At 43.6% G+C, this 15,237-nt stretch overlaps 1 protein-coding gene across 4 annotated transcripts in view; it reads right to left on the bottom strand.

Moving 5' to 3' along the window:
* The window catches only part of LOC128733027 (la-related protein 1), a 30,504-nt gene that overhangs the window by 12,376 nt on the left and 2,891 nt on the right, over positions 1-15,237 (bottom strand). The window contains exons 2-8 of one of the 4 annotated variants that reach the window (XM_053826566.1): positions 6,803-7,665; positions 5,677-5,881; positions 5,517-5,605; positions 4,505-5,454; positions 3,307-4,447; positions 2,367-3,237; positions 1,957-2,308 (exon numbers count right to left, since the gene is read on the bottom strand). In XM_053826566.1, coding sequence (XP_053682541.1) covers positions 1,957-2,308; positions 2,367-3,237; positions 3,307-4,447; positions 4,505-5,454; positions 5,517-5,605; positions 5,677-5,881; positions 6,803-7,492 — 4,298 coding nt within the window. In that variant the 5' untranslated portion in view covers positions 7,493-7,665. Of the gene's footprint in view, positions 1-1,956; positions 2,309-2,366; positions 3,238-3,306; positions 4,448-4,504; positions 5,455-5,516; positions 5,606-5,676; positions 5,882-5,945; positions 6,296-6,386; positions 6,603-6,802; positions 7,666-15,237 lie in introns of those variants that run through there. The other 3 variants (XM_053826567.1, XM_053826568.1, XM_053826569.1) reach the window with 3 other exon arrangements.

Here is a 15,237-nt window from a genome sequence, read left to right as displayed (position 1 = left end):
TACCGACGCCAGCCTCGAAGAAGCCTCTTCTCGCCGGAAGAGGACGAGCTGGAGGAAGCCCCTCTGGAGGACTGTAGGAACACTATCAAAACGGCCATCAGTAGTGTAGCGGAGAGCTCCATCGGGCATGTGGCCCGGAATCAGCGGAACAATTGGTTTGACGATAAATGTAGGAGGGTGATGGATGAGGAGAACGCTGCGCGGGCGGCCAAGATGCGCAGTGCCACACGTCAGAACGTGGAAAGACACAAACAGAAGAAGATGCAGCGAAACCAAACCTTTCGGGAGAAAAAGCTCAACCTGGAAGAGCAGGAATATGCAGAGTTGGAGCGGCTGCATCGTTCTACCAGAAACTGAACGGATTCCGCAAAGGCCGAAATGTGTCGGGATAAGACTGGCAGTATTCTGACGGACGATCGAGAGGTGACCGATAGAAGGAAGCAGCACTTCGACGAACACCTGAACAGGTGATGCGTGTGGACTCCGAATTTGCGGCACTTCTAGAGGATCTGCCGAAGGGTGACGATTTGGTCCATTGATAGACCGACCCTCCATGAAGCCGGTCCTTCGGTATTTCCGATCCTGCGGTAATCGTTCCGTATCCCAAATCTTGACAATCAGTTGATGCAAACAGCTGACCAACTTGTCTGGGTCCATTTTAACCCTCCCTTTCTCGCGCTGTTGTATTTTGTACAACACCTGTGAACCATTAACTTTATCTCGGGATACCAGCAATAAAGAAAAATACTGTTTTCAGCAATCCTGTCTATCCGCAGACTAAGATCTTTCAAACGGTGGAAAAAGTTTCATTAGTTTTTCACCAAGTGGCATTCGAGTATTCGAGTGAATTTTGTTAGGTTTTAGCATGCCTGTAAATCGAAGTTGACGCGCGTAACGAAAGGTTAATAAGTTCCGCCTTGATGCCATCCTTTCCCACTGCTTTGTTGTTCTTCAGGCACTGGATGGCTACATAAACTTCAACTTCAACTTTAACAATTAGGTCCTCCACGGTCATGGTCTTCCGCCTGCAAGCCATTCAGGTGTCCATCGTAGTGCTGCTTCAACCTTTCGATCACCGCACGGTCGTCAGTCAAGATACCTCCATCTTTATCTCTGCACATTTCGACCCGCGGCATATAGCCTTTGCGAGATTCGTAGAGTCTCTGATCGAACTTGCGTGTGTCGTGAAATCCGCACTGCTGCTCGAGTTCTTCGCACTCCTTTTCCTTTTGGTGACGCTTCTTCTTCTGGAAGAGTCGTGTCTGCTGTCTCCGATTCTGATTGTATCGCTCCCTATTCTGACGTGTGGCTCTACGCAGCATTTGTACCCGCGCTGCGTTCTTCTCATCCAACATCTGCTGGCACTCCTCGTCAAACCATTCGTTACGTCGATTCGGTGCCAATCGGCCTAAGAAGTTGGATTCCCATCGTACATCTGGCGAAAGTCGGTAGGCTACGGCGGGCCGTACACGTCGTCAAAATGCTGACGAAAACAACAGTGAAACAGTTCTCTTGAACCCCACCGACATCAGGAACAGGGTGACTCAACTTGCAAGATGACCCGACCAGGTCGAAAGGGATTTGCGTCTTCTGAGACAACTGGGAAATTGGTGACGGGTGTCGGTAACATGACCGACTCTGCGCAACTTAGTCCCATCAATTCGGTAACTAAAATTGGGGTTTTGGGTATTATAAGCTAATTTCTTTTGCACCAAACAACAAACATTTCTAGTAGAGCTTGTAGGCGGCGACAATCATCAACTGCCAGAACCAGTTTCAGGTCTCGAGCGTACACAAGTCTCTGTCCGGTAGCCGACAGAAAAGTGACGTCATTGGTTAAATAGCGAGAAAAATGGCGACCCCGTATTGGTGCCATGCGGAATTCCAGAAATGTTCGTATATTGAGAGGAAACATAGAAACCACAATAGTACTTTAAATCTAAGACAAATACTAACCTTTTTCGATGGTACTGTGGCTGGTTGTAGCCACCGGAGTACCCGGAGGAACCCGAGCTGGAACCGGCTGCGCCGCTCACTGCATGATGTGCTCGCTTGACGTTGCTTGGTCCGGCTACCACTGTGACACCTTCACTTTCCGACACGCTGCGCGGTCGTCGCTTCGACGGTGACGATTTTAGATTTCCAACCCCCTCGAGCATTTCGTTGATCTGCGGTTCCAGCACGCGGAAGTCTTCGATCGATTTGAACTTATCCAAATATTCCTTCAGCTTCGGATCAACGGCTAACTTCGATGCGTTCTTGTAGTACTTCAGGAAAGCCCAAAACTTTTCCAATCCGTAGAGTTGGCCTAAAATTAAATTGATATTAGTATTTTCTTGCGTTTACGTGTCATTTCGTTTTCGTACCATTTTCATAATCACGAATCGTTTCCTGCTGGAAATCATCGTACAGCTGTGGTCTGAACTTTTTCTCCAAACCATACGAGTAGAAACGGAACAAACACTCCAACCCATAGCGGAATCCTTCGACCGCATCTTCAAGGGCAACCTGACGGAATTCCGTGTACATCGTTTTGTTGAAATTCTCCCGCAGGAAGAATGACCAGAACCGGAATAGAGTGTTCATTTCCTGTGACTGCCCGGATCCCATCCGTTTGCGTTCCTTTAGGCAACGGCTGTGATACTTGTGGTAAACCTGCTGAGTGAAACCGTTCTCCTTCAGTAGTGAATGTGACGGATGTTGGAACGTTGGCAAGCTCTGGGGCAGTGAACCATAGCTGGAAGCCGTAGGCGAAGTTCCGGCGGAGCTGCCCATGCTGGTAGTACGAGGCCGATGTTCGACAGCATCCATCACCCAACCGACGTGACTTTCGACCGGCGGGTTATTCAAATGTCTCGTCTTACGTTTGCGCGGAGTAATCGGATCAACGAATTCATCTTTGTTAACGGCAAAGAAACGGGCTTTGTGTCGATGGGCCGCACTGGCCGTACTTGCATTGAGCATATCGTCTGTCTCGACGAAAGTCGGCGGCGGGGGAGGTGGAACTTCCTGACATACCCTCGGTGGCTTGGGAATAATTTTGTCAAATTCTTCCTGCGAGATCAGGTTGATGGTTTTGTAGTTGCTTCCCCCACGTCGGCAATTGATTGTCAGCAGGTCCTCCTCGTAGTTGTGCAGTCCGTCGTTAATGATCTGTTCCAGGTCCTGAGTGATTTTGGTACGCGTAGTGAAATCACCCGTCCTATCGTAACCTTCGTGCTTCGGTGCTCGACCAACCTTTGGGAAAGGGAAAGAGTGTGTGCTTAAAATGGAAACTGGGGGAAAATGACTCTGGTGGAGGCTTACCTGTGTCACAATGAGCAGCTTGTTGATTTCGTGATCCGAGAGCTCGTAGTCGGACTCATCGTCATCGTCGGACCAGTTGTCCGTAAAATGATTCACACGACCAACACCTCGTGGGATGTCTAGTTCTTCGTCAAATTGGAAATCTAACTCCTCCCGTTCTTCATCATGCTGGGCTGGCCGTGTGGCAGAGGTTGTTGCTGCTTTTATGGCCGAATTTTGCGGAAGTGTCGCCTGAGGCTGAGCAGCTTTTAGCGGAACGTCTTTCTTTTGAACTTGTCGTCGTTGTTGCTGTTGCTGTTGTTGTTGCTGCTGCTGCTGTTTCTGTTCTCCTGGCTGCTGCTGTTGCTGCTGACGTTTAGCTTGGTGCGGCTGAGCCGACCGAGATCGACGTTTTACCTCCTTCCACAATTCGGCTTCGTCGGTCACAGCGGGAGCTTCCGCGTTGGGAAGCTTACCGTTGTCACCAGAGTTAGATTTCCCCAGCTCGTTTTTTGGAAGCTGTGCATCCTGAGCAATGTTTTCTTTTTCGTCCGACGGCTGTTGCTGGTTGGGTTGAGCAGCGGCCGCTGCTGTTGCGTTACCTGCGGACAGTTTGCGAAGTGCCATCGTGGGAATGAACTCCGGCACGTTTGGGTTTAAATTTTCCGACTCCGATGTTGTCGGTGTTTTGGATAAGGGTGAAACTGATGGATTATCGTTTACCAGAGCGGCTACCGAAGGAACCTTATTGAAGATGGCGGGTGGTTGTGCTATTGAGGTTCGAATGTTCCGCGGCATAGGTGGAGGTGGAATACTTGAAAGAATCTTGGAAGCTAGCGGACCCACCGGTCTTATGTTTTCAGTCTGAGCTTTAGCCGAGGCAGAAGCCGATGATCCGTTCGATACGTAATGATTGGTGCCCATATCCGCCGGATCTATAGGCCATTTTGTTGGTTCGAATATGGTGCGAACCTTATAATCATCGACTAGTTCCAACTTGTCAGACTCCTGGATGGCCGTGATGATGATGTTCAAGTCCAGTGTCAGTGCCTGTACGCGGTGGAAAGATGCAATCAACGTAACCGGGAGGAACCCTTCCGGGTCCATTTTGCGTCGCAGATAAAAGTCACGATTCAGATTCTCCTCACTAAAGTAGTATTCACTGCAACGGAACAATGCGTTAGTAAAAATAACTAATTTTTAACCGCTTCGAACTTACATTTGTTTCATGATACACTCTTTAATGCTCATCTGATCCATACCGATCAGTGGCGCTCCGTTGTAGTAGAACGTGCTGAGGTAAGGCATCATGAATGCCGTTTGATCTTTTCCAATGGCCCGTCCAACACCGTTGAAATCCTTAACGAAATCACCACCGTTCGCTAACGGTTGACCGAGACTATCTCTGTCTCCATGTCGTGGCCCACCAGTGCCCCGTGTCGACATTGCTCCTCGTCGGACAATACCACCACGGGAAAGTCTTCCGCCACGGCCACCACGATAGGATGGCGGTGGTCCACCACCACGTCCGGTACGGATACGACTGGAACGAGGCGCGTGCGATCGCTCCTGGTGCCAACCACCGTCATCGTAATCATCGTACCGGTGCCGTCTCGGCGTTCGTTCACGACGGACTCGCTGCTTTGGCAGATCGATTGGCAGTGGAACCCATTTCGGACGAGGACCTTTGCTGCGATTGTTGACGGTATTGGCAGGATCACCAGAATCTGCACTTTTGGGACGACTAGAGTCTTCCTCGGAGGATTGTTGTTTGGCAGGAACGTGCGCCTGTGTCTGTGCCGCCGATACCGCTGTTACGTTTATCTCAGTGACAGCTGCGGTCGACGCGGGAGGTTTGACACGATTTTTATCAGTAAGCGATGCATCAGCAGCTGGCACTGAGGCCTGAGAGGTTACGGATTCACTGGGTGTCGGCGGAGAGGGAATTTCCGGCATAGAAGCAGGAGTTGAATCCAAAGTTCGCTCAGAATTTGTAGAAGTCAACGATGACGTTGGTGTTGATGCTGCTGCAGGCGCGGGTGTTGCTGCCGACGTAGTAGGCGATGTTTCAACCGCTTGCGTCACAGCCACATGTTGTTTCTTGGTTTCGTTCGACTTTGTCGGACCGTCCAGTGTGGGCCAATCGGAACTGCTTACGAGATTGTTAGGCTGAAAATAAAAGTGCTTAGCTAATAATGTTAGCAAATGAGTATGGTTCGGGCGTGTTTTACCTTTTGACTAGGTCGCTTCTTTTCTTTAGCTTGCGGTGCTTGTTTTGTTGCTTCGACAGTTGTTACCGGTTTGGTTGCTGCTAATTTGGCTAAAGAAGAAGAATAATTATCGGTTAGCGTTTTTCGTTCAACAGCCGAATAAGCATGGCATTTGTCTTACGCTGAGTTTGAGCTTTCGTTTGTTGCTGCTTCGGCTGTAGGACACGCTTTTCGGGTAAAGGCTGTACAGCGGACGGTAGCTTTTGAGCGACTGTAGCTGATGCAGTGCCCAAAACTGCGGCTGCCGTTGTGCTCGGTTCAGTGGCAGACTTCGAAGGGCGAGTGTCACCGGATGGTATAGGCATCGGCTCAACAGTTGGGGTAACCTAAGGAGGATTAAAACCTATCATTAGTATTCAAATATATATTCAAACATTGTCCGGATAAGACCACAAAAAAACGAAGATTTCTCCAGGAAATCATCTTACTATAGATATCGAACCCATTCTTTGTAGTTTGCGGTCGACAATATTATACTTATAAGAGAAATAATTTTTTGCTGCACATTGCGTTAAAATCTGAACGAAAAAGAACTAAGCAGAGGTAAGGAAGAAATCCACCACGAGAACAATCACAAAATCGCTTCGTGGCAGATGCATTATCACTTGTGCAAATAAAATCGTTCAATTCATGCAAACCAACGTCATCTGTTCAGAAACAAGAATAACCGACGACGGTCTAGGCAATCTTCGCAGGCTCAAATCAGACTCAAATATTTCCAAACCCTGAAAGACTGAATAAAATGAACTTTAGATTGCATTGCCAACGACCAAAGTTTCATCGCAGCCTCGTTCACCTTGAAATAGTGATTTGAATGCAAGATTAGCCTACCAGAGCCCAAACCACGTGGGTAAAAAATCGGCTATTTTTCTGCAACGTTAACGCTTCCATATCATCAGCTGCGTCGCGCACACTCCTCCACTTATCCAACACTACCTTTCGTCCGATCGGAGAGCCGGTCGCAACAATCACCAGACCACCAGCCAGTGTCGCACATACACTTCGCTCTTGCAAACCGACCGTGCCGGCCATATGTGTTTACACTTCCAAAAAGCAAAGTAACAACAAAAAATAAGCGTGCAGCGAAGGAAGTAGAGAAAAATGTAACCTATACACATGGCCCGCATGGCGCTTGCTCAAGTCATCCCGCACTCACATTTCTGCAAACGTTAACCTGCCCTCTCCCTCACACTCCAGTCTTCTACCAACGGCAACAACAGCAGCAGCAGAAAAGTGTAACTTCTTACCTTCCAGGCATTGACTTTCGGCAGCGGGGCTTCGATGAATTTTTTCGGAACTTCCTTATCCGAACCATCCTCGCTGCTAACCTTGGTCGATGTACTCGTGTCGCCCTGCTCCTTTTCCGAATTTCTCTCCTCGCGATCCGATTCGCCACGTCCACGGCCCACTTTGCGATCGGCGGATTTTCGCTTACCCTCCTTTTTGGAAGGACCACCACCACCATTATTACCATTGCCTTCGGAGGATTCTTTTCCGATGGCTCCAGTCTTTCCGGCACGACGGGAAACTTTTGATGCCTGTGATTTTTCCGACTGGTCTCCCGTTTTGGAGGCAGCTACCGCCGCTGCTTTCTGTCTCGATCGGCGATCTCGTTTGCTGTGGGAAACAACCGGCACAAAACTACCGTCATCTTCCGGATCTTCCCCACCGATCGCACTCGCTGCAACAGCCGTAGGTCCTCCACTATCTTTGCCAAGATTTTGCGATGAAGCGCTACCAGTTGCAGCTGGCGAAAGATTCACGAGCTTCTCCTTGCCAATGTTTTCCTTGTTATTATCATTTTGTTGATGTTGTTTTTGAGTTTGCTCCTTGATGTTTAACAGGACATTTGCGTAAGAAGAACCGGAACTGGAAGCGGTATTATTGTTGTTGTTAGTATTACTGGCACCCGTTTCTTCCGAAACGTTTGAGGCCATTTTAAACAGGTTTGCCGATTCTGGTAGTACCCTGTTGTCTCCTGATCGTCGAAATTGTTAGGCCTAAGGCCTACCTAGAACACGACGGAGAGGCCGACCGCTAGACAGAGGACAATATTCCGTTGTGCGTTTTCTCACTGTGAATTTTGATGGTCTACTGCAGATTCCAGGATCTGTAAAGAACGAGATAAAATGTAAATTGTTCAGTGAAATGAAATTGATACTGAACCTTTATAATAAATTACGCAATAAACATCATTTAGCTTAAATATTTTTTCGAATTATTATTTATTGTCTTTGAAAATGAAATTGTATAAAAACACACGTTCTTCAATTGTTAGGAGTACAATAGATTTGATGAACTTGAACCGTGTTCATATCAGAACATACTGATCTGATCGAGGTCAGACAGTGGGTAAGAAATCAAATCCAATTATATATTGTTCAGATGTATTGTCCTCCTTCGTCTAAAAATTTCACGGCATTTTTCAGATGGCCAACGTCCTTGGTTTCAAAGATTTCATAAATAGTGTTGAATTCGCCAAAGTAAGTTATAGTTTATTCTTGTTGTTTCGTACTGCTTGCTAAAACTATGTACTAAATGTAGTATGTAGTAAAACTATATGTTGCGCATCTTGAGCGCGGTCACTGGCTTGGAATATGCAATAATTGGTGATATTAATTCCAAACAGCCAGAACGGTGAAAAACCATGTCCAGCAAGGAGACGGCTGAGCGAACGAGTTTCTTTCGGAATTCGGAAAAAATTTCTGCCTATTCCTGGCTCTGCTGCATAATCTAAGTATCACTTCTGGGTCAGTTCACACTGTACTTGTGAAGTGATTAATAATATGTGAAATAGGTTAGTATTGTTGCAAGTTGAGCTTATTCGCTTTTGACTGTTTGGCTGTTAAATGCGCCATTACGTCACGAAAACTGCGTCAAGGATCTGGGAATACTGCTCGACTCTAAACTTACTAACAAAAAACCATCGCGTTCATCGTGGAACCGAATCGTGGGTTCATTATGGGTTTAAAATTGAGTTAGCCTAATCGAGTCAGTGCAGCGGAGATTCATTCGTTTTGCTCTTCGGAGACTTCCGTGGAATAACCCACGCTGGAAGCTGGTAGCTGGAAAAGCTACCAAGTTACGAACAACGTCGTAGGCTCATCGACCCTAGACCCCCTTCATATTCGTCCGTCGTGATGTGAATAGAGCAATAATTATCGCCGATTTATTGACCTCGCAAGTGGATTGCCCGTATATATTGGAAAACCTTGATATTCACGTCCGGAGTCGTACATTGCGCAATAGCCACTTTCTCAAGCTCCGAATCGACGGACTAACTATAGCAGCTTCAGCACGATTACCGCTCTACAATGCGTCTTTAACCGTTTTTACTCCTGCTTCGAATTTGACGTCAGCCGTAGGTGCAGAAAAATCGTTTATCAATAGCACGTAGTTTTTAGGTTAGGTTGTCATTTGGACCACAAGGCCTATTGATGTACAAATAAACAAATAAAGTAGTTTGATTCTGTAGCTTCAGCCAGGCAGTCGCCATTTCGTTTCCACCGACTGGAACGTTTACAGGTATACCCATTGGAATGAAGTCTCTGATTCAGACACCATTTTAACTATTATATCGGCAACTCAGTCCCTTTCTCTTCTTCTGATATTCTTATATATTCACAACAAACTTTACAGTCCGTCATCACAACAGCTTGAGATATACGATTTCGAGTAAGTTCGGTAGGCGTTCATCTCCATGATTTAAATCTTCAGCACGAGTTTGAAAATTGGTCGTGAATTCTCTGCTCCGTGTTTCAATGTTGTCAAGTTTTGATTGTAGCACTCACAAGTACGCTTTCACATGGATTTTGAACTTTCAAAACTTATTACGGTAACGGAGTATTTCCTTGAACGTTTAATTTGCGCCACATATCCTAAATGATCACCAATTACACAAAAATAAGTCCAATCTTCCCGAATTTCAACATTTTTGGGAAATTGACGCTTTGAATTTCATTTTAGTTTTTTTATATCAACACGCCACAAGAAATAAATTTTGACAAACCTAGTAACTTTAAAAACTACTACCGCGCTTTCTTGGTGAGTTTTTGTTATTACAGCTAGTTTCCCGCTTGAAATCAGCCAAAGAAGTCGGCTCCTTTTTGACAGAAAACCTACCCTGTCCTAAGGTATGCACTCGTAAATGAAATTACCTATCCAGCTTTCTACGAGCCATAATGGTGGAAGCCATAAATAATCTGTGTTCGTATTATTTTAACAGTCTTTTTGACATTTCTGTTTACCATCGCACATTTTATTTCCGCACTTTTTTAAGTTTTGTCCGTTTTGTCATGAGAACATGGGAAAAAAATAATGTGCAATGTATACGCAGAAATGTCAAAAATGCTGTTCAAATACTACGAAAACAGGTTATGCTGTCCGCCATTAAAAGCTGGATCAAAATGCCTGGTGGTGAAGGTGAAATTAGTCGTCATCGGTTCTGCCAATTTCAAAAGCAGTTTTTTTGTTTGAAACAAAAATTTTGTTTATGAAAATATATTCGCTGTGTTCAGAATGGCAAGAACAATGCAGTATTTACATTTTTATAAACAGAATCCCGCTTTTGGGCCGAAAAACTGCTTCCGAAATTGGGCTTTCCGACGAAAAGTTAATGACTGCTAGTTTCCCGTTAAAGCGAAAAAACTAAAATTTTTAGTAGAAAATTCAAACAATTTTGGCTATTTGCTACCAATAATTGAATGATTATTCGCTACGAAAAATGATACATGTTCCTACTACCAACATTTTGGTTTCAAACTGCTCAAAATTTGTGTTTGTACACTTTACGGGAATTTTGAGTAATTTTAATCAAGTTGACGAAGTTAGCTTACTTAAGGAGCTTGCTTACAGCTATGATTGAATCGAAAAAATAACTTTTCTGGGTTATCATTTACAACACTGATTTGCATTTCCACCTAATAGCACAATTGGTCGGTGTTAAATCAGACCGGACCAAATCGCAAATTTTTAAAAAATGATTTAATGACCGCAAACGATCAAGAATTTTCTAAGCTACATTTTGCATTGATCAGATTGCATAAATGTTGCAAACAGCCGGAATTATGAGATGATTTCGAACGATTAATAGTTTTGAAGCATACAGAGCAGCAAACTTTGCACGCGTTTTTCACGAAAACAGAATTGTGTCTCTGTGTTCGGTCTGACTTAACACCGACCAATTCATTATGATAGATTGATTTGAAGTACAATTGTCTTACAACTAACATGTGGACATATCAATTCTAGGGTAATTTTTCAAATAGACCTATGTCACAATGAGATTCTCTTCGTGTCTGTTCTCATTCGCTGTTTACGGCGATGCTAATGCATTTTAACACAGCTTTGCATGAATCAGTTACCGGAGGCGCTAGTTAGCTAAATGTTTTGAAAATTTCCTTTGCTATGCATTTATGTAGCCGTAAAAAGCGGAAGAGAGGAGACGTGATGAGAATCTCTCATTGTCACATAGGTCTATTTGAAAACTACCCGAGAACTAGCTAACGACCTCTGCATCTTACTATCTTACTTACATTTCGATACTCTACTTTACAGCTATTTGTGTACTTGATAAAAGTGCAACTTAAAAACTATGCTCGGATTCTGATTTTCCTAAGCTTTGAGAATTGCTGCATCACGTCACATGCAACAAATATCCCATCAGTCCTTTTCCCGTGCAAGACAATAGTTTCGATCGAATTCTTGCAAAAGGAAAGGATGACCGCTCATTTTTTGCCTTTCTACTATATAGGGCCCTATTCTGTAAGTCACGTCGAGCAACTCGGCTCGACTCAGTCACTGTCGAGTGTCGAGTGCAAGAAGAACGAGCAGCATAGCGGCGCAATGCACGACCAAAACAAAGCTAGCTCAGGCGTCACTTGCTAACCGTTTAGTCACTAGCTTTTTGGCGGTGAACTCAGTCGAGTTACTCGACAAAAACGGGTCGCGTGTGACTTACATAATACCAAAAGTCGACTAGTCGAGCAAAGTGACACTCGACGTGACTTACAGAATAGGGCCCATAAATATGTAGTATAAAGGTATAGCAATCACTCGGAAAACCGAATTTCGAAAGGAGGCCCAGCGGGACGAGTGTCCAATACCTTTCGACTCAGTTTCGAAAACTGACCATTTTCTCTCTCTCTCTGTGTGTGTGTGTGTGTGTGTGTGTGTGTGTGTGTGTGTGTGTGTGAGAGAGAGAGAGAGAGAGAGAGAGAGAGAGAGAGCGCGCGTGTGTGTGTGTGCATGTATGTAACGCTTTTTTCTACCCCACTTTTCTCAGAGACGGCTGGACCGATGATATTAGTCTCAAACGAAAGCTCTAGTTATCCCATTGTTCGCTATTGAATTTCATATTGATCGGACTTTCAGTTCAAAAGTTATATTGTGCTTTGCAGCTGTACCTGGATTAATCCAGATTATTTTCTCTAATGCCAATGCATATGACAAAACAAAACCGCAACATTGCAATTGTCACTCTTTCTTTTTCTCACTCACAGCATTCGCATTGTCGCACTTTTGGACTGCGGTGTCCAGTAAGGTGCAACATGCGGGATATATAAAAATACAAAAAGTACGAGGCCTCATTTTCTCAGCGATTTGAACAAAATTAATTGCAAATGAAAGGCGACCCTTTTATAGCTATAACCACTAAAATTCATGATGATTGGGCTTGTGGTTTGAAAGTTACATACAGAAATGCGCAAAAAAGGTATTTAAAATATATTTTTCCAACGTATTAGCAATAATGCAATGATAAACATTCTGCGATTTATCATTACTCGAAAATTGCTGTTAAGATCTATCAAACGAAACAAAATTATTGGAAATCGGACGGTTTATTCAAAAGTTATTCAAACTTAAACACTTAAGCGTCATGTAATCCGTTTAAGACGTGTAAAAACAGAATATTCCAGTTAAGTACCGATTGTATTTAATCTATGTGTGTATATATGTATGTTTGTATGTTTGTACCATTTACAATTGTGCAATTTGCATTGAAATACAGAAAAGTGCTGCAACATAATCGTCAATTTACAATTCAATTAATTTCATTCCAATTTACCAAAATTTTAATTCAATTCAATTCTAGCCATATGTTGGTATTAGCAATCGCACATCTATACGAAGAAAAGCAGTTTGTTTAACTCATGGTTACTCGCGTTGTTGTATTTTGTAGAACGCCTGTAGAACGTATATCTCGCGATTCCAAAAAAGCTAAAAGAAAACTACTGTTTTCAGCAAGGTTGATCCGCAGACCAAGATCTTTTAATCAGTGGACAAAGTTTCGTAAGTTGTTCGCCAAGTGGCGCAAGGATTCGTGTGAATTATGTTCTGATTTAGCATGCCTATGAATCTAAGTGGGTGCGAATAATTAAAGGTTAAGCATCTATAGTGGCGTCTACACGCTTAAAAAACTACAAGGTATACAGCCCTAAGGGTTGTATGAAAGGGTGAGGTAGGAACCTATCAGATCATTAAATCAAAGACTAATGTAATCTGCATTTCTGGCATGAGTATGTTTATAAGAATCTGTGAGTGCCATTGTTTAAGTGAATGTTTAAAACACAAGAGCGAAATATTCAGACTCAATTCTTCATTGAATGCATTGGTGGCTTTGAAAATACGTGGACGGGGACCATTGCCACTATTGAGACAGAGATTGCTTTTGTATGCATCATAAAGGTTGAAATAGTAATGAATGACCAGCCCACAGATTATTGTGTTAAATATGATTATGCGTAGCTTGACATGTTTCAATAATCCTACTGTATCTCGCTTGTGACCTGTAAAAGGGCCATTACAAAAAACAAAGCCAAAGCACATTCATCGCAAATATGACGTGCCAGGCGAATGTCCTCTTTTGACATGAATGGCAATAGGCACGTAAGCTAGCGGCGTCGATTCACTCTCTCTTGCTCCGAAAAAATTTTACTAGTTTACTTTCACATGTGCCATATTTTCTGCTAAGTAACAAGCGATAAGCTGTGAAAGTAAACTAATAAAAACTCGGAACAAAAGACAGTGAATCGAAAATAGGACATTCGAATGGCATGTCATATTTGCGATGAATGAGCTTTGGCTATAATCACAGAACAGAAGTGGAAGTCCGAACGATTCGGCGATCAAAACTGGTAACAGAGACTTTTTTGTTTTTCTTTTTCTTTGGGAAGGTTTTCGCATCAAAGCGAATAACAGCAGTATAAGCAGAACGCTCGCTGCCAATCGCATAGCAGATTTCACATGCTTTCGTGTGCATTCGTATGCGTTCGTGTGTTTTCGTGGGAAAAAGTGACCCGCTACCGCCAGGTTCGCTAGTATCTGTAGAAAGTAGCATGTACGTGTTTGGATTTCTACTTCCACTTCTGTTCTGTGCTATAATGTTATTTGTAACCAATGGCTCTTTTAAAGGCCTCAAGCGAGTTAAAGTAAGATTATTGAAACATATCAAGCTACGCATAATCATATTCAATACAATAATCTGTGGGCTGGTCATTCATTACCATTTCAAATTTTATGATGCACATAAGTGATTTTTAAAAGAAATCTCTATGTCTCAAAGGTTACAGACGTTGTACTTATGAAACCCCGTCCACGTATTTTCAAAGCCACCATTGCATTCAATGAAGAATTGAATCTGAATATTTCGCTCTTTTCTTTTAAACATTCACTTAAACAATGGCACTCACAGATTCTTATAAACATACATATGCTAGAAATGCAGTTTACATTAGTCTTTGATCTGATTATCTGATATAGTCCTACGTCACCCTTTCGTACAACCCTTAGGGCTGTATACCTTGTAGTTTTTTGTATGCCACCAAGGGCATTGCATTAAAAGGCCACTGTGATAGTCTTAATGATCATCTTTTGTGACAGGCTCCGATTGCTCTACACAGTTTCCGGACTGCTCATACCCATTGATGGAGTTGAGCAAGATAGTTGTGATCTTGTGCCTCAATTTGATACTACCTAGTTAATAAAATCAATGACTTGTTGGGATTTAGCCTCCGGGAAGAAAGCTTCCGAAGAAGTTTTGTCTAGATTAAGCAAGAGCATCGTATTGGCAGAGTAGATGCGCTCTGATCTTTGAAGTTCTGAGTTACAGAAGCGGCGGGTTTCGGTATCATCCAATATTCTTTAAATGATGAAGAGCGGGACAGTGTCAAGCTAGACGCCCCGTGATTGAGCGCAGTTCTCTACAAGTTAAGTTGAGTAGGTTTTTAGCTACTGTTAGAATTTGGGTAGACAAACTGTTTAACTGTTTAGTCTACAACCCTGTATTTGATTCCAACGGGCTGCTTTCTCAACAGCATAATATAGGCAGGCAGCCCAGCTGAGTTTTTTATCCAGAATTAGAGTGACACCAATCAGTATAGGGGAATTAATAGTATGTTTCCTTCACCTAGTAAATAATCTGTACTGTGTCAAACTTCCCTCTAACGATAAGTTCTACGTCGACGGCCTAAGTAATAATCTAATAATCAAGCCGCGACATCCTGTGAAGGAGTGCATCGGTCACCAGTGTCTAAAGTGAAGCGGAGAGAACTCTTTTTGGACATCCTTTAATCACCGAAACGTAACCGACGTATCTCCCAATGATGCTGTGATTTCTCTGCTCAAAATCATTGCTTGAATCTACTGCGTTACCTGACTCACTGCGAATACGCGTTATGTTCGC

The sequence above is a fragment of the Sabethes cyaneus genome, chromosome 1, assembly GCF_943734655.1.
Source record: "Sabethes cyaneus chromosome 1, idSabCyanKW18_F2, whole genome shotgun sequence".
Lineage (NCBI taxonomy): Eukaryota > Metazoa > Arthropoda > Insecta > Diptera > Culicidae > Sabethes > Sabethes cyaneus.
The sequence above is the reverse complement of the archived record's forward strand: the minus strand, read 5'-3'. Positions and strand labels throughout refer to the sequence as shown.